This window comes from Caloenas nicobarica, chromosome 3 (genome assembly GCF_036013445.1).
Source record: "Caloenas nicobarica isolate bCalNic1 chromosome 3, bCalNic1.hap1, whole genome shotgun sequence".
Taxonomy (NCBI): Eukaryota; Metazoa; Chordata; class Aves; order Columbiformes; family Columbidae; genus Caloenas; species Caloenas nicobarica.
In genome coordinates, this window is record NC_088247.1 from 48,445,990 (window position 1) to 48,468,272 (window position 22,283).

The following is a 22,283-nucleotide window of genomic DNA, read 5'->3' on the forward strand; positions in this document are numbered from 1 at the left end:
CTCGTGCATCAAAGAGACACGTGACTGCAGCCCGCATCCTGCATCATGCAAGTATGTGCAACCTGGAAGGACTGTTTCTGATACAGGCCCAGTATGGTATGTGCTTTATAGGGATACAAATTTAGACAGATCCTGTCTGTACAGTCAATACAGAAATCAATAGGTTCATATAGTAAGTACCAGTGGCACCAAACGGATGTTGAAAAACCAATGTGTTGATTTCATGACGCATCAGTTGGCAGCATGAGATATTGCGGGAAAATAGTAAGATGATGGCAAAGTTGTAAGCAGAAGCCATGAGAAGACTTAATGAGACTAGAGAAAGGAAAGGCTGAAAGGAGTTCAGTTTAGGATATGCTAACTATGGCAGTCATCAAGTGCAGACATGAATTTGATCTCTGCACAGACAGTTGAGACAGAAAATGGAATCTGCAAATCAGACACCAGAGATAATCTACCTCAAAGGAAATTAGGAGGGAAAACATTGAGTTCAATGGTGTACAATAAGTGTAAAAAAGGCTACAACAACAATACACTGCAAGTTTAATTAACATGGACATAGTGAATTTGCACAATTTGGTAATCAAACTATTAAAAGGTGAAATCAGGCAAAAAAGGTTTCAAAAACTTTTTCTACAGAAATCTGCATATTCCACAAGGTACTTTTCAAGGACTAAAACACTAAGCAGTCAGTCAGAGGTGCCTAAATTCTAAAGCAATATTTATTACATTACTATTAGCTATACGTTTTCCTCATACCTTTCTCCACTGCCCCATATAAACACCTACACAAAGCTCTAAGTTACTGAAAAATACTGCTGAGTTTTGAATATCTTCTCAAAGCTCTATGTTCTCACAAACTTCATGGAGCATGGGATTTTTCTTTCCCTAAGTGTACCAGTGAAGGGAAGATAACACTTAACAAGCTTCAGAACAATCTTCCTAACTTCACAGGCTACTGTGTCGATCCCCTTCACTCACCTATACCTCTCTCTTTCCCACTCCAGAAATGGTAACTAGACTTCATCTCTTGCTTCAGCTCTATCTCCACAGAAGAAAGCAAGTAGCGTGCATTACAATCCCTGCTCCGTTCTGAGCACAGCTCCACCAGCATCCCTCGACAAGGCTCTGCCTGGCTCCAAACTCACATGAAGCACCAAGCCCAAAAGCCTCTGTCCTCCAAGAGGCTGGATCTTGAGCCAAAGGTGCAAACCGCTAGACTGTCATTAGCTGAAAACCACATCGCAAATTCTTCTACCATAAGAAGGATAAAGTGACTACAAGCAAAGGGATTGTTAGAGCTTGGACCATCTCCTCATTCCATGAAAACCTAATGCCAGAGTTAACTGTCTGTTTTCCCCTTCAGCTTATAACATAATTCTTCTAAAAGTTAGAGCTCACAAACCAGCACCTGGACAATGTAAACTGTAGGAGCCTGAGTAACTATAGTCACTCAAGCCTCTATAAAAGACCCCATTCCCAGCCAGTTGGGTCTCATAACCCAGAAGGCCTGGCTGAGTATGATCTTAGGTCCAAAATGGAACAAGCCACTGTGGGACAAATTAATTTAATCAAGCATAGTTTAGGCTGGGGAGATTCTGAGATTTCCAGCAGGGAGAAATCAAGCACTAGCAGTAGATCATTACACAAGCACAGTCTCACTAGATTCCATGCTGCACAAACCACTGCTTTCCCTGGTACCGCACACTAGGTGTAACAATACACAGTAAAGGACTGAATGGAGTCTGTCCCTCCTTTCAGGGACACTGATAACTTAAAAGGAAAGCTACCCATTTTTGTTCTCCTTTGTTTTTGTTGCTTGTTTCTCTATTTGATATTTTGAAGATTAAAACTTCACACGAGAGAGAAGGAATCACCACAAAGGAAGCCTGCTGGCCTGACAATGGGCCAGCCTTCAGTTTTATGCTAGCTATTCCAGAAACAAAAACCAAACAATCAAAAAACCCCACACCATTTTGAAGTTCCATATTTACAACTCTAGACTTCTGATGTTCATAAAAGCTTTTATGACTAGGAGGTCACTGAACAGTCACCCCAGGAACTGTGTAACTAATTCATGTCACTTGGGGAAGGTGGTGGGAAAACTATTAGATCAGTCTTGTGGGAAAACAGGGAAAAAGTGGCCATCGTCTGCCATCTTCTTTAATCTACTGCCAATAGATCAAACCAATAATTGTCAACACCACCACTTGATGTTCAGCATTTGCTACATTTCCTTCCTTTCCTGAACCTTTCAAGAAAAGTTTTTGAAGATGATGGAATATATACCTTAGCATGAAGGCATGCTTTAACACAGAAGGCGAAGCAGACATTAATAAAAGCTCTTACCAGAATAAGTTCACACAACTGCAAACAATCAGTTTACCACAGTCTTGTGAGTTAAGTCTTGTCACTTCAGCCACAGGAGCTGACAATACACTCCCAGCTTGACATGTTTTACACAGCAAATCAGACAAGTCAGTTTCTACAGATGAGCTACTCAGAAGTTCATGGTAATTTAGTTCATATGCAGTCATGTGAAGTTACCCTAAAATCAGAAGGCCTGAGTACGAAGGGAAGTGCTGCAGCATAACCTGTGAGGTCAGTCACAGAGAAAGACTTGGCTGCTCTTCAGGTTGCAGATTTTCACAGTACTGTTCACAGAACCACCATTGTTTCAGGATGCTCATGAACAAGATTCAACTGCACAAGGATCTATGTTTGAATGAAGTTCTATTAAACAGTTGAAGCACAGTGTCACTAAAGAGGCAAGTATTGCATCTCCTATTGTTTGATACGATTAGGGGATGGGGAAACAAAAAGGGTCCTGTACATTTAATACATGCTATTATGTCATCTAGTTGCATGTTTGCTAGAGGCTTACTTCACTAGACCTGAATATAAACTTGGAAGGACTTCAGGTTCTTTAATAGTAATGATCTAGTTCCTGTATAGTACAGTCAAGTGAAAAAGCTTGTCATGGGCAAACTTAAACAGCAACAAGAGCACACATTTCTCTTCAAGAAGAATTTAAGTTTCACCCTGTATTAAACTCAGCACAGTGTACAGTACCGGTTGACACTGTTTTGCTCTTCCTCCAGACTGTCCTGCTGGTTCCGCAACCCTATTTCAGCCACTCGGCTGCAGCAGAGCAGGTTACACACATCCTGTTGCACCTGCGCTTTGAAAGAAACTTGCAAGTCCACCTGCAACCATTTCTTTCCTTTCACAGTGCCAAACTGTACTACAAAGTCTAGTACAAACAACACTGATATTTTAAAGAATTGCTCTTCCTTTCTTTTAATGGAAATTTCTAGATAATTTTTCTCCAAAACTAATGATAAATAGAGAGAAAACTTAGAAAAAATAGTCAAGAGACACCCAGTTCTAGGTCAAGCCTCCTCTAAGGGCTTGTAGAGCTATTCAACTATGAAGGAAGAATGAACCTATAGTGCCCTCAAGTGTGAGGGAATGTGAAGTGGAAGAAGTCTGGAGATCTATTGGGAAGATAAAAGCTCTCAAGCCTTCAGAAAGGACCCTCACTAAAGAAAAGCATGCTTACTTGTGCCAGGGGAAAAAAAAAAAAAAGTCCTTATTCATTATGGACAGACTGTGTACTATAAACAGGTACAAGAAACAAATGACAAAACATCTCTTTGAACTGCCTTTTCAAATGCTTGTGAGCTGGAAGTTTCATGTTCATTCTCACCACAGGAACACAAAGCCAGTTTAGTTATCTAGTGTAGAAGCCTTTAAATGGTATTTAAAAGAATTATCTTAGTGGAAGGCCAAATTTTACACTGTAGAGACAAGTACAATGATGCTCAAGGCAACAACACTTCCTCGGCACCTGGATCTCATAGCGAACATCATACTTCAGTCCATAACCAAGAAACACAAAAGTTATATTTATTGTAGTGATAGAAACGTTAAGGAGGATAATGCACCTTACCTAGCATTCACAAAAACCTGCAAGTCCAGTTGGAAGCCACCTAAATTAGCCAACAGGAAGCACCAAAGGCAAGAGTGCATCTTTATTCTCATCTCTCACTATGCTAGAGCTTTCTGCCTGCCCCTGAAAGGCACCTACATCTGTTCGAGACCGCAACCTCAAGCCCAGAGACAAGGTCTCTCTCACCTCAGCGGTTAGATCACTTAGACAAGATAGAGGCCAAGTTCAAGTCATGAACAAGCCTGAGGTGATTTCAGCTTCTCCTCCCTAAACAAGAAAGTTAAGCTATTTAATGATGGCAACACTGTCAGCACTTCCAGCTGCACTAGTCCTGCTTTACAGGCAGTCCTTAAGGTGTTCACTGGCCCAGAAATAAGAGCAAGAACTAGTCCAATTCTCTCATGTTAGGAGCCTAGGCATGTAAGAAGTAAGACTTTGAATCACCTCAGGCATAAAAGGTGCTGAACCTTGAGTCCTCACTCTTTGGGAATGCTCTAACCACTGAGCTATTACTCAGGAGTGGGAGGGGTAGCTCTGGTTTGTTTTGTGCAGAGCCCATCTGATAGGTCTTCAGTAAACATGCTCCAAGAACACCATGTTCTGCAAGCTCGGAGGAGATAGAGAGGGAAACATTTAATCTCTGGATCCAGAGTGAGCTTGGAACTATTGCCCACCTTCAAAACTGAAACATTCTTACGCATGGCTGAACATCTGATGCGGTTCTGCCTAGCTGCTCACTGACTTTACCTACAGGGTTAGAAGGATTCTGAGTTTTGAAGGTCTGAGTCAGGGCATAAACACAAGCTTTCTGAACTCAGCTACAGTCTTTGGGCTGCTGAATTGTCTTTCCGTGACTTAGGAAAAACCAGGACCTTTGTCTTGCTGAATAATCATGCAGGACAGAGGAACACCATGTTGCTGACCATGAGTGGCACAAATCTTAAAATTTTTTTTTTTTTTTTAAACTCTGTACTATAAAAACATCAAAGTTAAAAAGCAGAGCATTCTGATGCTAGGAATTACTAGAAGTTGAGTCTACCTAGATTATTCCAGTTTTTAAGTTTACTTTCTACTATAGAGAAAACTTTTTTCTGTTACCTCTTCCTACAGTGCCATCTGCTGCAGAACCTCACCTCTTGTATTGTTACTGCAAGCTACATATCACAAACAAAGCAGGGACAAACTGGTCAGTGAAAATACTACATACTAAATTTTGTCACAATCATGATTTAAATGACACCAAGTGTCTGAATTACCATTCAAATAATCTATAGGAAGCTATCCAATGCATGCCCAGAGCTATAAGTAGTACAGCATTGCATATGAAAACTCCTCAAAGATATAAGCTGTGTAACTCTCAGTTGCATACTTATAGTAAGGGAGCTGAAACATTTTGAAGAGTATTTTCATCTGATTAAGATGCTACAAGCTCTAATACTTTTTTTCCCCCCCTTCTTTAATTAGAAATATTACCTGTGTTCTGATGCATTAGAGCCTGGTAGAAAAACTTTGGGGATGCATGGGGTCTGTTGGGTCATTGCTACAGGCAAGGTTGAACTAAGTGGAGCACCCGTCCAACTGGAAGAGGCTTTGCCATCAAGTTATACAGCAGGAGAGAAGCTAAAATGCAGCACAGCAGCCACAAGTTTCACCATGCAGAGTCCCTTCTAGCATGCCTGAGCAAGTCCTTTGTAATAGACCACAGTCACAGAGCAAATAATCTAGTTTCTTCTAGCTAAAGTGGACTCTTTCTTTATAATAGTGGACAATTAAGAATATTTAACTAGATTTTTTCCAAAACGCAGACTAGACAATGCAGTAGTTTTACTCTGGTTACAGTAGAGGGAAAAAAAAAGGCAGCAAAACAGCAACACCACCACACATGATTTTACTTTACAGATAATACAGTTCAGCAGAAAAATTTATTTTCTAGAATTCATTTATTATGTTTAATATGAGCTAAAAAGTCCCAAACAATTCAATGTCAGCCATCTCCCCCCACCTAGAATCTACTGGTTTGTGATCTCTCCATATGCTGCCATATGCTAATTTAAAATTCTTCATTGGTAAGCTCATAACTAAAGAAGTTGATCACCTAAGTTCTCTGACAATTTCATTTCCCTCTCTTGCTAGATCCTTCAGAAAAAGAAAACAGACTAATTATGGCAATCATTTTCTCCTAGCAGCTATGCTAATATTTTCTGCTTTGATCAGGGAAAGTCTATGCCATGGCCAGCAACAGAAGACACCATCATACATACTCAGAAGACTGATTTCCTTCACAAACCTCAGCTTTTTGACCCCACCTGTTTCAACTATTAAAACATGATTATAGGGGGATAGGATTTTTTGTTTGTGATAGGGTTGGGGTTTGTGTCTGGTGGGGTTTTTTGTTTGTTTCTTTGGGGGGGGTTGTTTTGTTATTTTGGTTTTGTTTGTTTGTTTGTTTGGGGTGTGTGTGTGTTTGGTCCCCCACCATTTGTTTGGTTTTTAATATGTGGGAACAGGTCTCCTGTGTTTAGAAGAGGTGAATTTTTGTTGTATGTGTTCTTTCCTTTTTGTTTTTTAAAGAGATACTGATGCACGGTTTTGGTTAACACTACAGAGATCAAATTTGGGAAGTTTCAGTTGAAGATAAACTCCTTATAAAATTGAGGTACTAAAAATCAGGAATTAATTAAAATAGGTGTGTAACTTGAATATAGTGGTGAGCATTCATAATTAATATATGAAGTCCTACAATGATCTGGTTCACCTGCTAGAACAAACTTCTTAGTCATACATGCTCCTCTTTTCCCTTCTCCACAACTGTATCACTCATCATTGCTTTCATATATAGGTAGTCAGTCAGTTACAATTATATCATGTTTAAAGAAAACTTGTAAGATGTCATCACCAACAAAAAATACCTAAAAATATGCCCCATGTGAAGAAGCCTTCAGGTTACTATTCTGTAACCAGAAATAGCAAGAGACAATAAGGACCAAAGTTTTGTTTTTCAAGAGTTTTAGCGTAACAGATCTCAATTTGCAATGATGTTACTTCAAACAAATGAAAAACTGGAAATAAAACATAAGACATGAAGTCTCCCCCAAGTGTTCCTTCAAATTCATTACATCTTTCTGCAGTGAGTGCATCAGCTTCAGTTCATTTAGATGAACTACACATTAAAACAAGCCTGTGTAAGAAACAAAAGGATATGGATACTATCCAAAGAAAATGTTTTGCTCCAGTACAGCTAGGGATAGTACAGCTAGGGATCTAAAAAACTGCTATTCCTGTCTCCAAGACGCTGGGCAGACCCAAACTGTAGCAGGCTGTCATCTCAAGACTGCTATCAAACCCTTTCCATGTGGAATTCTGTGAAACATGCTCAAGGGAGCAACAGTTTGCTTAAGCTAATTTGACTGTAAGCATGGGCATGGACTCGATCTATTTACTGCTATGGTAACTGGCACACCTGGTAGCCCACAATCAGTGAGGCAGTTTGGTCCTGAAAACACTGCAGCTGCATTCATATGATATTACATGTAACCTCTGAGGCCCTGCTAAGGGGACACCACCGCACAAATAGAGATACTGTGCTTTAATATCATAATAAGGGACATAGGGATACAAACCTTTCATCTGAATTTTAAAAAAAAAGAAGTTTTGCCCTCGTGGTACAAGAAATTTTTACCTATTTCTGTAGCACAAAATAAATCTGTCTTTTTTTTTTTCCTCCCTCTCCAAAAAAAGATCCCAGCAGCTGAACTTTGATCAAGCCATATAAACACGTACTGCATCCCAGTTTTCTGAAGTTAACATACTTAGAAGTGTTCTAAAAAAGAAACAGGAGATAAATACCGAACATTATGATTGGTGAAATTATTACAGCATGTTTCAATCTTCCCCACAATCCTTATTCAGCTCACATCATTAATCCAAAACTGTATTACAACTACTTAGTTGGTTAAAGTCCTTCACCCCACCTCAGAGGGTCTTAGAAACCTGCTCACTGCTTTATCTTTAATATAAAGCACTTTTGCACTGAGGCAAATGAATTTCACAGCAGCTGGACAAGTTATTTTTTCCAAACTTGAAGACGTTTTAACACCTCAGGTACTTCAGTGTCTGTCCCTTAGGTAGGGTTAGGTCCCAGTTAGGTCTCTTACTTGAGATGAGGCAGAGCAGGCTTCACATTCCAGATCCCACTCATGCTTAAAGGGGATATCCAGATGTCCAAGGAAAATGCTCTAAGATATTTACTGCTTTAAAGAAAAACACGCAATTTCTACTGCTTAAGATCTCCTTTGTCTGTTCAATTGCCCTCTCAAGTCACTGATCCAAGAGGGGCAAAGCACAGCTGGAACGTGAGACTTTCACACCCATAGTTTTTGGCTATTCCAAGCCTATTTTTCTTTCTAGTCTTCACGGGACTTTCACTCATTACTGAGGAAGCCTTCCTCTGCAAGCACATTGTCAAAAGCAGAACATTTTCACTAGAAGTTTTTATTTTGATATGCTGATCATCTCTGAAACAATTAAGCAAACACTGATATCCCAGCAAATTCTAAACTTCACTCTCTAAAAACACACCAAAAAACTGTCAAAATATAGAGACAAGGGGAAAAAAAAATCCATTCTTTATTAAATAATCTGCCCCACAAGAGAGAAATAAAAAAAAAAAGATTGTTGTAAGACATTTCCAGAGCTTTATAATTTTCTTCAATAATGACAGTACCCCCTTTAGGATACTCTCCTGCAGATGATGCTGGATTTCCAACTCAGAGCATACTCTGTGAAGAGTCATTATCCTACCTAATTAAGTGAAGGAAAGCAACTGCCACAAGGATATAATAGCTGTTTCTTTTCTGTGTTTGCTTATAATAATCAGATTGTTGCAGCAGAATATTATACAGCATGCTGATTCAATTTTGTATTAATTCTAACCTTCAGAATTGTTAATAATTCCAATAACTTGTTAGAACAAGCTTCCCCTTGCCATCTCAAAGTCTCAGGGTTCAATACTTCCCAAACAGAGCTCAACATTCAGAAGCACAAACTGCGTAAGAGGTATCACTCATTTTGAAGAGAAGGTAGTTTACAGATTCTATTATCCACATTAAGTCTGTCTTAATCTCTAAGAAATTGAGTGATTGATTTCAGTGAGCATCAGAATCTACTGTTCCACCAGATAAAGGAATCGTGCCTCAAATGAAGCTATTAAATTTTATTATCCCTGGCTTCTGTTACTTACAGAAGGAGAAGATATTTCACATAATTTTATCCCTAGTAAAATCCCTCCATGCTATTTCAAAATTAAATAAATAATGCTTGGCTTAAAAATTTAGAGTTAGTTCTTTGTTAGATTGCCTCCCTCTTACCATAGTATATATACTGAATAACAACTTACAGCACATGCTCTTTCCAATATGATTTCCACTTATGTTTCTTCAAAGTTTTGGACAACAAAGAAACCAGATGCTTTTTACAAGTCCTGTCTAATTGCATTGTCTACTCTGTTATTTATAAACAAATATTCAATTATTTTATAGAGGAAATATTTAAAGATTAGTATTCATTTTCCTGCTGAAGTTATGAAAACACATGATGATACAGATTTGCATGTTTGTTTCTGTTCCAGAATTAAGAAGGTATCTCTTTATAGCTGCCTAAACCAACTATGTATAAAGAAAGAAACAACTGACTTTTTTGTAACATAATTCAAGTACATAGTCTTTTGGAAAAACAATAGCGTACCTAGTTAGCGTCCTAACAGAATGGGTAGCAAATGAACTACTTTCACCACCAGCAAGTCACAGCCGATCTGACTCCATTCCAAATTTGCCCAGCTCTAGACAGCATGGTAGAGCAAAGCGCAGTATGAAATTTTATGCTTGACCCCATATCATTCCATTCAGTTCAGCACTAGTGCAACCAAGGTGAGACTGTTACATCCAGGGTGCTAACTCACAGCATCTTTACTTGGCAAATCTAGAAAATGTTTTGTAGTAACCCAGAAGAAAGAATATCTTTCTCTCTAGTCCATCCCTCCACAATAACAAACTATTTAGCAAGTGCACTTAGACAAGTTTTAAGCCACTCCAGACAGTGCCAAGTACCAGCATGGCCAGACAGATTTCTGCATTGGCTGCGCTGCTACTGTATGAGAGACTGGGAGAACGCAGAGAAGGTCACACTATCAGATCACCACTCTGGCATCTGACTCACTTGATCTCCCAAACAGGGTATCTTTGTGCCAACATCTGTGTGCAGAAATTTATTCTGAAATAAGAGATACAAAGTATTACTACTGCAGAATCTCCACATACAGACCAGACTTCATCACAGAGGACAGAACCAGATGGGTTACACTAGCAAAGAATGACCTGGGGTAAGTTTGCACCAAAGGTCTATCTTCAGCACAAAGTAGTAGACTTTCACTGGACCATACTGATTTGGCCATCCCACACCAGCATCTCTGGATAAAGTGCAAAACATGGTTACAACTGCTAACTGAAACAGGCTATTACAAACTAGGGTTAACTGGGGCTGGCACTGAAAAGTTGTTTGTCATTGCTGCACTGATGGATTTACAGCATTAGTCTGGTTTATCAGTAAGCACTGAGTCATCTAGGTAACCGGCTCTGAATAACAAAGGTCCCAAACAGTCCCCAGGTAGCACACTGTTTAATCCTGAAATTAAGATGAGATGTTACAAATATTTTGGGAATACATCTACATTTTGCCCCTTTACTTCAGAGAAAGCTTCTCAGGTTGTATAATAAGCATTTACAAGGACTCTCAGAAATTTCTGATGAGCTGTACTGAGATGAGCTGTCAGAAGCAGCATGAAAAAGTTCCAATCTTATTTCTGGGGTGTGAACACCAAACAGTCCACTTCAAAGGCTCATTTTGTCCAAATTCTTCCTCCGTAGTCAAGTGAGTCTACAGTTAATTTTTCATTCACAGTTTATTAAGTTTTCCAAGGGGAGGAAAAAAAAAAAGTATTTTTGACCAGTATTTTACCTTAATGCCACTTCTATTTACTTAAATAACACTGTTACTGATGTACATATGTCACTACAAATCTATTTGGAAGTCTACCAATACTAAAAATTAAAAGCAGCCATATTTTCTATTGCCCTTAGCAGTAACGATTTGCACCCTGAATTCAGAGTGTATGAAGACTCTACTTCCTCCAAGTCTTTTTATCAGTGTGAGCAAACATACCAGCTAACTTCAAAAAGTAGAAAACACAGAACAGTCTATGCCTCAGTATCAGGTATTCACTTAACACATAAGCTGTAAAGAGTTAACTACTACCTTCAGAATCTAAAATTTCAATGTATTTTACATTGTGCAATACAAAAAGTATCTTCTGCATTAAAAAAAAAAAAAAATACAGCTTTCATTCCTAGTGAAACCTTACCCAAAAACTTGAATCCTTTAACAGAAAGACCTGACACCAAGTAATGAAGGAAAGAGAAGCAATATTTGACCTTCCCAATTTACACATCTTCTTCCGACAGATGCCAGACAACATCAGCCAAGCAGAGTTGCCATGTTCTGCACATTTGAAAAACTAGAAGACTAGAAGCCAAGATACCAAAATGCCTTCTAAAAGCCAGACAAAAACATTTCCCTTTGGCTTCTTTTCCTGTGTCCTGGAATACAACAGTAGCAATAAAACCATCAGAATTAAGCTTCACTTATAGAGCACTATTTACACATTAATTTCTAGGTAAATATATGGAACTGTTATAAACATACCTGTTTAAAAACAAAACAAAGCTAGGTTCAGTTACAATGCTTCCAAAAACTTTTCTGTAACACAAGTGGGAAGGCCATAATGGACACCTGTGAAGTTAGGGCAAATATTGAAAGCAATCTTGTCATGATAAGGACTTATCTTCATAACTTGATGAGCTCCAGAAAACATCAAGTGCATGGCAGCTGCCAATTATTTATTACTGTTAAACAGACATAAGTTTGCAGTCAGCATTGATTCAAAATTCAGAGAAATAGAAAGTTTAAGAAAAGCTTTTCCCTCTCTTCAGTCCTTCTTCTACATGGAAAACAGTGCAAATCAAGATTAGAACTAAAATTTAAATAAATGGAAAATCCAAACAGTTTAATCTGAGTGGAATGTTCTGTTGGCAAACAGGCTGCATTTTAAAGCTAAAAGTTTTGTTGCACCAAAACATGAGGAATAGTGGAGGCTCAGCAACAAGCTGCAATGGAAAAAAATATTTCAGAAAAGAGGTTCCTCTCCTCTTTCAAAGAAAAAAAAAAAGCACACAGGAAAGGCTTTAGAGCTTTAAGTAAGTTTCCATTTTCAAGTTTTTTCCTCCTTTGAACAAATATGTTATTTCACATTTACACTCTAGGAGTTAAGGAATCCTTAACTAAAATACCTAGTTTGGAAAAAACTAATGTTTAAAAACAATTCAATAGCAAGAATATCCCAGGGAGGAAAATTTAACTAAGAGGTTGTTACACCATCAGTCTCAAAACTTAGGCTCACAAAACCAGTCAGATAGGTAGGCAAAGGACTTGCCAGGAAAGACCTGCAACTGAGATAATGACATTGCTGACTCCAGAAAACATGGAAAGTGAGAGAAAGTTACAATTTCTATTTAATTTACACCCCAAACCAACCACGTTTTCAGAAGCATTGTGCTTTCCTTTAGCACAATGCCTGGATTGGTAGTACGTTCTTGTAGTTGCACAGAAATAAGACTTATATTACATGACATAAGTAGTAGTGTGCATTCTAGCACCACTTCTATTTTTAAAATACCATCCCAATGTATTTTGGGGTAATATTTATCACCGGGTATTGTTCACTAGTGCCTACTTTTGACCCAAAATGACTTCAAAGAACAAGTTTGGTTTCTACATAAAGCCATAAAGCTGGAGTCCGGAAAATAGTTAATTGTTCACTAGGTATAAACAGAACTAAACCAGTTCACCTTCCCAACCCAGCTTTTGGCAGCAATCTAACCTAAGCTTTCCAGAACAAAAAAAAAAAGTCAAAGTCATTGGAAACATCAAGAAAGTGGTAAACAAGAGAAAAACCGCAACTTAACTTTTTGGATTTAATTCATGTATGCAGGTCCAAGTGAAGATTTCCATGTTTCACTCAATTTCTGGAGAGAGAGCTGAGCCTTTTTTTTTTTCCCTCCCCCTTAAGCTGTAAACAACTTACTGGAATAGAAAACCATACTGACAGCAAACCATATTTTTGGAAATTTAAACATTCAGTATCCACAAGAAAATACACTCAAGCTTTCAAAACTATCTTCTACCTCACAATGGTATATTCAGTACTTTTCCACTATGTTTGTTTTAAAAGGAGAAACTGTGACCTAAATAAAAAGTCAAGAGTAAGATGACAAAACAGCAAGTGTTTTCTCCAATGCTCACCTTGCACTTGTCACAGCAAGACAATGTAATTTTGTTTTAAACAATGTACTTCGGTCAAGCTAATGGAAGATATATTATTTTACATAACCTAGGAGTCCATACATTTTTTTTTTACTTAATACTTTGCATATCATATACTAATTTCTAAACCTTTCCAAATTCTTAGTTCTTTTCACTTTGGTTGAACATCTCCTCAAGATACCTAAAATTTCTCCGCATTGCATACCAACCCCCCAAAATGAAGACAGTTATTTACATATCAAATGGGCAAAACAAATTATAAGTTTGTTGTGGTAGTGGTTTTTGTTTAAGTAGAAATAACGTGGCTTTTTGGCAACTTACAGCAGAGCAGAACTTTTAGAACAATCAGTGCAGTGAGGGGAAGGATCACTGCTACTCATACACCATCATATCAGAGCGACAAAAATAATTTAAGATAAAGGACTAAGCTGACACTAGAATACGTAAGCGTAGACTGGAAAGGATCATAACCAGCTATGAGATTAAAAGAACAGCCAACTTCTAGAATTACCTCTCAAAAGAAGGAAAAAAAAAAATCTAAAACAGAGCTCGTGTGACTTAGCAACTGCTAGATCAGGAGAACAGATGCCATTATTTACAAAATGCATTCAAGCTGAAGCATTTTTGGTTTCTACAGATCTCCAGATATTAGCTCCTATGAAAAAAATCAGGAAACCAACCTTTTTTATGTAAGCCACCAATGCACACTCTACAGTTGCTTAACTCATTAGTAAATAATAAGAGATGAGGAGAGGTTTGTGTTCGATTTCTTCAGTTTAAAACATTTCGATGCAGTCAAAAAATAAAAATCAACCAAGCTATTATCATCAAATGTGTGCTTCACCCTTCACTTCTTTTGAAAATAACAATTCTAGCAAGGATGTCCTGAAAATCAATTCAGCAGAATCACATAAACCCAAAAATGTACAGATCAAGTTATCCCAAACAATTATAAGTTGACTACACAACGCTCATTTCCATACAAGAAGAATGGCATACAGCTAGTATGGAAAATTATGGAAAGACTCTAAACACAGAAACAGCATTAGAAGTGACCCCAAATATCCTACTTTATATTACTTTGGGAACCTCCACTGTTTTCAGGCAAGTCTTTATTCCAACCAAAGACATTTCTCAGGGTCAGGCAATTCTGCAGTTGACAAGCTCGACGAAAGAAAATTTCCTTTCTTCTCTCTCAACAGACTGAAGCCTTCAGAAAGGAGGCAAGTAGGCTAAAGGAGGGAGGAGTCTGACAAGGCAACCTAAGGACTATTGACAATTTAAGTTTTTCAAAAAAATATGTTCACACCCCTGCTCAGAACATTCCCTGACATGTCAAGATTAAGTCTTTTCCCTTAACTTCTCCAGGCAGCCTCACCACACACATGATATAGACCCATCATCAGCATGTTTATAATAAATACTGCGGAGGTACAGTTCATTTTGTAGGCTAGCAGAAGCTGTTAGTAAGACTAATCATTTAAGTGCATCATTTCATTACTTCAGTATCTCTCCCAATATTAAGAGCAAGAATATCTGACCACCACAAAAAAAACCCCCAAACTCTAACAGACAACTGTTTTCTAAACTAGCAATCTGGCAGAGTGGCATGTGGCTTTTGAAGGGAGCAACCTACAATACATAATTAAACCCATTCCACTTAATGGCTGGAAGAGACAAGAACATACTTTTGCGCTGAAGAGAGCTCACAAAAAAAGGATGTTTTCATTCACTTTACATAAGAGTACTATGGGAAACAGAAACCGATTTGGTTATTGGCATTGTGCAAGGAGACTAGTCAGCTTCCAGATGGACCAGATTCACCACCACCAGTGAGAATACTATATTGAAATTTGTAGGCTTGAATAGACTATACATTTCAACTGAGACACCTTTCCATGGTGACTAACCAACAGTAAGCATCACAGGGGAACATCACTATCATACGGCAGGACGCAGTCAAATTAACTCTGACCAAAAAAAAAAAATTATCCCACAACCTAACAGATCTGCCTAGCTACAGACTTCAAAGTTCACTAAACCAAGTTTCTTCTGTTGTGCAGGAGGGCAAAAAAGACTGAAGAAAAAGTTATGAAGTAATTTATCAAAGATTACCCCAAAAGCAGATTAAGGATTTGCAAAATTAACCAGTCTCCTGTAATACTAGAGTCATCAGGATAAACCATTTGAGAGCAAGGAACATATTTGAGCTTCACTCTTGCTACTCTTAACAAGCATGCACTGCAGAGCCCAGACATGGTACATACACAAAGCAAAGAGATAGTGAACTCTATTGTGAGAAAAATCTAGTAATGAGACTGAAAAGTAATGCCTATTTTATCCCTTATGGGCATACACAGGAGAACTACTACCTCCTCTCCCGGCAGAGGCTTTATTTGTCCCACACATTGTGGCACAGGAAGAGAACTGGGTGCCTGCTCTGGCTGTGACTAGAAGTCTTCCCATCCTTTCTGGATCCTCATTTAATTTAAATCAATACAAGTATTTTGCCAGGATTTGGAAAGGTAAGGGTATTCTGTTACATGTCCCCTGACAAACAAGCATAAGTTACAGGCAATGCCCAAAGGCTGTAATACAAGAGGACACAAACTACATTTGGCTGCTGACATGACCCACCTCTCATTATGTGCCATAAAGCCCTGTGTGCAAACTATGGGATTCTGCCACATTTCTTCCCTAGAGCAGTAGGCCTAAGAAAACAAGGAGGTTATTTCAAGTCATCCCAAGCCCACCTGCTGCTTTTCAGTGAAGAGGCAAAGGTTCCAGACCACAAGTTCCAGTGCTACATATCAGGTACATATGGTCTTGGACATCAAAGTGAAAGCACTTGGAGAGTGCGTCCATCCAAGCAGTTACCAATGCAAACCACAGAAAAAGAGGCTGGAAGGAAAACTCATCCAGTTAGCAACATTCTGCCTTTCCCAAGGAGAGATCAAATAAGCATATCACTCCTAACATGACTGGATAGCCTATGCCATTGCTTTACTATCCTAATCCTTGAAATTTTCCCCCAAATGTCTAATGGAAGTTTTGCTGGAATTTAGATCGTTCATTCTAGCTCATGTCTCCTTCCTCTTTGCAGCAGTCTTTTCATCTTCTCCATCCCCCATGTATTTGGGAACATATTGTCTCAGCCTCCTTTTTAGCTGACTGTACCATCACTATTTCTTCAAACATTCTTCACCAAAAAAAAAAGGAAAAATCAGAGGTCTAGAAGATATGTTAATCTCCAATTAACTATTCACATAATCTTAAATTCTATGGCTGCTCTCCAGTATTCTTACTCTACCTCCCAGCTTGTAATCTGCAATTCAACAAGCGCAAAACTGCTAATCAAGATTGTGCTGGACAGGACCTTGTAAAACCTGTGCAGAGTACTTGCTTCCTGACTTTGCTTGCCTTCTGGAGCTGGTTTTCCGGCTAATTTTACTCATTGCACAGTAGTTTCTAGATGATAATTCTAGCTTACTAATGAGAACATCATGTGAATATTGAGGACCCCAGTATTTCAACATACTAACATTACAGCATCTCGTTGCATCACAGGGCCTGTTACTCCATCATAGAAGAAGAATAAATGCTGGATTTAAAATAATTTATCCTGGATAAGTCTGTTTTGACTATTGCTCAACTTCTTTTTCTAGGCACTAAAAATGTGGTTTTGCACCGCTCCAGTAGTTTTTTCTTTGAGCTGAAGTCAAAATCTACCAGTTTCCCCTTCATCCCATCCCACCTATACTGAAGAGGTATGCACCAGTATTCTTTTTTATTCTACTATTTCCTCCACTATCAGATCGGAGATTGCTTCAGCTACTTGGTTTTTTTTAAGCACCTCAGAATTCATTTCATCAGTCCGTACCAGACTGAAAATCTGTTGCTCATCCAAGCAACCTACAGTGTTTTCCCCTCTAGTTTAGGCCAAGTATGATTTACACTTTTATCATGCCTATTAACAACACTGGTTGGATTAACCATTTCAGAGAACGTTTCAATTACCTCAGCTTTATCTGTTAATCCATTAATCTGTGTATCTTCTGTTTCTTTCTTCTAATATCCCTTTTAGCTACACCTCGTTATCTATTTGTTGGTTCCAGTTTTGTTCATGCATCTTCATGCACTTCATGTGCACCTTCAGCAACACACAGTTTCCTATTTTCTGTGTGTTTCCTGTTGTTTACATCAGTGAAGACATCAATAGGGAACAAAGTTACTTTTTCATTATTGGTTTTCTTCTTCAATGAAAGTGTTTGGTACTATGACACTACTTCACAAAGAGGGTGAGACCAGTTTCTTTCTTCCTTCTATTTATCTCCCAGTCCAGCTTTACATGCCAAATTCTAAGCTTTTTGACAACTGTGGGTTTTATTCTGGTTTTCTGTCATCTTTTATCCTACATAGGCTAACATCTTGTGGTTATTCCTACAGAACCTGCCTCCCATCTATTCATGCGCTGTTTATCTAAATGGCTATTCTTATAAATGTACATACCTCCGCAGAGCAGTATGTTCTGCTCAGTCTTTACCTAGCAAATCTCATACTTTCAACGATTCTTCTCCAGGTACTGATGTACACCTTGTATTTGTATTCCAGTCACATACATCTAATTGATCTGATAGAAGCTAGGCAGAATACTTTTAATGATCAGATGTTAAGACCTTCCACTGCTGTTCATTCCCCACATATTTGTGTTGGCGTGCTGACTAGTTGGGATGACCTGCTATTCTGCAAGGTTATATGCAATATGCTCTAAATATGTGAAAAATACTGCATATGCAAGAAGTCATCAAAAAGCTATGATATCTTTGGAGTTTTATCTCAAAAACCACCCATCAAATGCTTTCATATGCAAATATTCAAACTCTTGTCACTTGGTTAAAGCATTAAAATTGAAATACGTCTAAAATATACATATTTGGTCAAAGTGACTTTAAAGACCTTGCTTTTATTAAAAAGGAAGTCTCAATTAGAAGAAAGGATGCTTGTTTGCTGATACTGTCTTTGTAATAATTCCTGCAAAAATAACTTGTCTAATCTAAATGAGAAATTAGATATATTCTCTTAGGCTAAAAATATATGCTATTATATATATATGTAGCCTCATTATCCTCAATACAAGTCAAATTAACAGGAATTTATAATACCTTAAGCAATAATTTATTTTTATAGATTGCAGTACAGGCAATACTATTTATTAACAGTAGTATTAATAATACCATTTATTAATATTTATTCATAGCAAAGAAGAAAGTTCCACACTTAGGATTCTACCATATTTCAGAGGATTTTTTTTTTTTCTGAAGAAAAGACCATGACAAAGGCAGGCTCAGAGGGATGCCATGCTGACACAGGCTGCTGCCAAGCCTGCAGCTCACCAGCTTACACCAGCCATATAATGCATTCTACCAACTTGCTCCTTGATTTCCTCACTGACCTATCATGGATGCAGGGCAGAAAGATAAAGAAAGCACATTTTCCAATTCTCTGTTTCATTTGCAGGGAGGGGGCTGGGGGGGGGGTGGGAATTTTAAAAAAATAAAAATCAATCAGTCCAGGCTCAGACTGCTGGTCTGAGCTGGACCATCCCACAGGAGAGAAACGGAGGGCAGCACCAGTTCCCAGGAGAACTTTTGGGTTTTGCCTCTTCCTGCCCTGGACTCTATGTCCTTTAATAACTTGGCAGAGAATAAGGTTTAGAAAGTGTAATGGGACATATTACTGTTCACTTAAAGAAACACAGTTTCATGTCCCAAAACAGAGAGATAAAGTAATATTAATACAAGCAAGTCCTTTAAGTACAGATAGTGTTCTGAATGGGATTGCACATTTTTATAATGTTACTAAGCTATTTACCTTTAGAATCACTGCTAGAAGCCACAAGTTCTATGGGATAATTATATTTAATTTAATAGTTCGCTTTATCTGCCATCTTCATTGCAGAGATTTAAATGAAATTCTTCTTGGCCATGAAATCAACAGAAAACCATTTCACGCCTGACAAAAGTCTGCAGCATTCAAAATTGAATACTTGGATTGGATTATTTCTTCCACAAATGCAAATCCAAAGATTACAACAAAAATTCTCATTCATGAGTACAGCCATAAGAACTAAGACTTACCACTCTATATTCATACAAAATAGAATACTTCTCTCTTAGATCAGCTCCCTAAGAAGACAAGTTACGAAATCAGTTTTCAAAGATTTTTTTACTGTATTTGATTTTATTTTGCTTAACTTGTTCTTAAACTTTTACTGCAAGTTGTGTGTATACAATTGGTTTCATATCTATTATAACTTTCACACCTATTATTATTAATCAAGACAGCTACAACCATGGGATTTGAACTTGCTGTATCAAGATGGACTTATTTTCTGCTAGAACTTTTTGGCCTATTTAAAGAAGCTAGCGGCAAAGTTTCTAAATGGGACTAACAGTTGAACTTCATATATAAAAACCTAAAGGAAAGACATAAGATCATACATTCTGACCTTCTCCAAGACTTAGTTGAGAGATCACCACCTATTTGGCCTTTGAACAGGCTCTGGTAATTTGTGCCTGATAAAAGCCAGTCCTCCCATAGCAGTCTGTTCCAGTGACTCATCATTCTCACTGGCAATGGGCTCACTTCTCATTTGAATCTTTTAACAGGGAAGATGCTGATGCAAAGGTGCCAGATTAAGTTTTCAACTTAATATTCAAGTTGGTTTATTTGTTCGTTTGTTTCCTTGGCTTGGGTTTTTAAAGAAAAGCAGTATAGCTGTCAAGCCTTTCAGATAGTCCGTATGTTGTGTTTATAACTTTTACTGGCAAAATCTGCTTTGAGAAAAACATCCCGTACAGCCCAAACTGTATAAATTACATTATACTGTATTTAGTATATTGCAAACTATTGAGAAGCCTCTCTCAGATTCAGTAATCCAAATCCACAATTTCTCTGAACCAGTTCGAAGTAGGACAGAGCAAAAATAGAAGTAGAAACAAGTTCCTTTAAAATACATATATACACTTTTATATAGTATTAAATTTTTAACATTTTAATATATTTTATAAATATATATATCTCTCTATATTTCTCTGGATTCCGCCACACTAAACCTGTTAATGTTCAGGGAGAAAAAGCACGGTAGTGGGAATCAGGCAGCTAACTCCAAGCATAGATCTACATATTCACTTGTGATTAAAAGAAATACCTTAATTTCCTTTTCCTACTCTACAGAAAGTATTTTTAGCAGTGTTGCTAGACCCGTTGATACAAGCCCGGCATCAGAATCTCAAGACCTGTCCAAAAACTCTAGGTGAGCTAGAAAATTGCAATGCGAGTAACTATAATTAGACCGTAACAGTGGAAGAGTACAAAGTAACATTTATTTTTGTTAGCATAAAAGGTAATCCTCTCTTGGCTAGACGGCCTATGAGCCAGAGAAAAATAGCCTGGATTTTATTGATTCCAGCTGAGAAACTATTTATCAAGAAACAACAAAATGGGAATTGAGCTTTAATAGTCTTGAAGCTCATACAGCTTTTAAACGGTAAAAAAACTTCCCATACCGATTTATATATTTAATTGGCAGCCCTGAATGTTTATACCCAAACCTTTCCTGCTTTTGTGTTAAAGACAACTGGTAATATCACCGCACTGGTCATACAGACCAAAACTAGAGCATTTAAAGCTGACATTTTAGCACTTCTTTCGGGATATCCCCAACGACCAGCTACTTTTCCATCGCTAAATCTTCTCCGCCGGACTGTGCTCCCAAAACTTGAGGCTTGCCTTTTAATAACGCTTTTCCAAATGATTCTTCGCGAGGATGCGGAGAGCATTTCGCATTTATTACTGCACGAATAAATCCGAGCGGCCTGGGTCAGACACCCACCTCGCTGCACAGCTAAAAGCCGCGGGTGCCCTGCGTGGGACGGGGTCGGGACCGCTGTCCCGGCCCCGTCGGGTTCTGCCGCGCTTACCTGCACCCCGCTGAGGATCGCCTCGCTCTTCTCCCTCACGTCGGGGAACGGGCAGCGCTTGGAGAGCATCAGCAGGCGGGCCAGCACCTCGCTGAGCCCATCGCGGGCGGCGGGAACCAGGAGTACGTCGGCGGCCCGGGCAAGCGGCACGGCCGCCACGGGAGCGATGGTCTCGCTCCGGCGGAGAACGGCTTGCCCGATGTGATCCAAGGCGGCGGCGCGGGCGGCAGCGTCGCGGCTGCACAGCCCGTCCCAGCGCACCTCGCCCTCCCGCTCCTCCATGGGGCCGGCCGCCTGCTTCCCCGCCGCCGCCTCAACAGCCCCGGCGCGGCCGCCCCATGGCGGGCTCCCGCCAGCCGCCAGCCCGCCCACAAAGACGACGAACGCGGCGGTGAGCGGAGAGACCGCTGCCTGCGCCGCATGGAGGGGCAGGGCGGGCGGGTGCTCCCTCAGCCCCGGTGGGCGCCCCCGGCCACCGCAGCCCACCGCCGCCGGGGCTGCCGAGTGAGCGGCGCCGCTGGGGCTTCGCCTCTCCCGGCGGGGAGCGGGGCAGCCACCACCCCGCGGCGCCGGCGGATGGCCCCGGCCCAGCCCCTCCGCCACGGCGCGGGGCGGTCCCTTCAGCCCTCCCCGCCGGGGCGGGGCGGGGCGGGGCAGGGCCGGGCCGCCACAGACCCCCGGCGAACCCCTCACCCGCGAAGGCGGGGGCAGCGAAGGGCAGAAACTAGCCACGCCCAACCCGGAGAGCCCACACGACGGACACACCAGCCACCCAATCGCCTTTCACCGCTCGCCGCCGGCGGCCCAATCGGAGCGGGGAGCGGCAGCACCAGGAGGGAGTGTTGGGACTTGTAGTCCTCCGACGAGCAGCCCTGCGCCCGCGGGCGGGAACTGCGCCTCCCGGCAGGCAGCGCGCG

At 39.8% G+C, this 22,283-nt stretch overlaps 1 protein-coding gene across 2 annotated transcripts in view; it reads right to left on the bottom strand.

Moving 5' to 3' along the window:
• SESN1 (sestrin 1) overlaps positions 1–21,959 on the bottom strand; it is an 80,357-nt gene extending 58,398 nt beyond the window's left edge. For both annotated transcript variants that reach the window (XM_065630872.1, XM_065630871.1), the window contains exon 1: positions 21,367–21,959. In XM_065630872.1, coding sequence (XP_065486944.1) covers positions 21,367–21,648 — 282 coding nt within the window. In that variant the 5' untranslated portion in view covers positions 21,649–21,959. The remainder of the gene's footprint in view (positions 1–21,366) is intronic.
• Between the last annotated feature and the right edge of the window lie 324 nt (positions 21,960–22,283).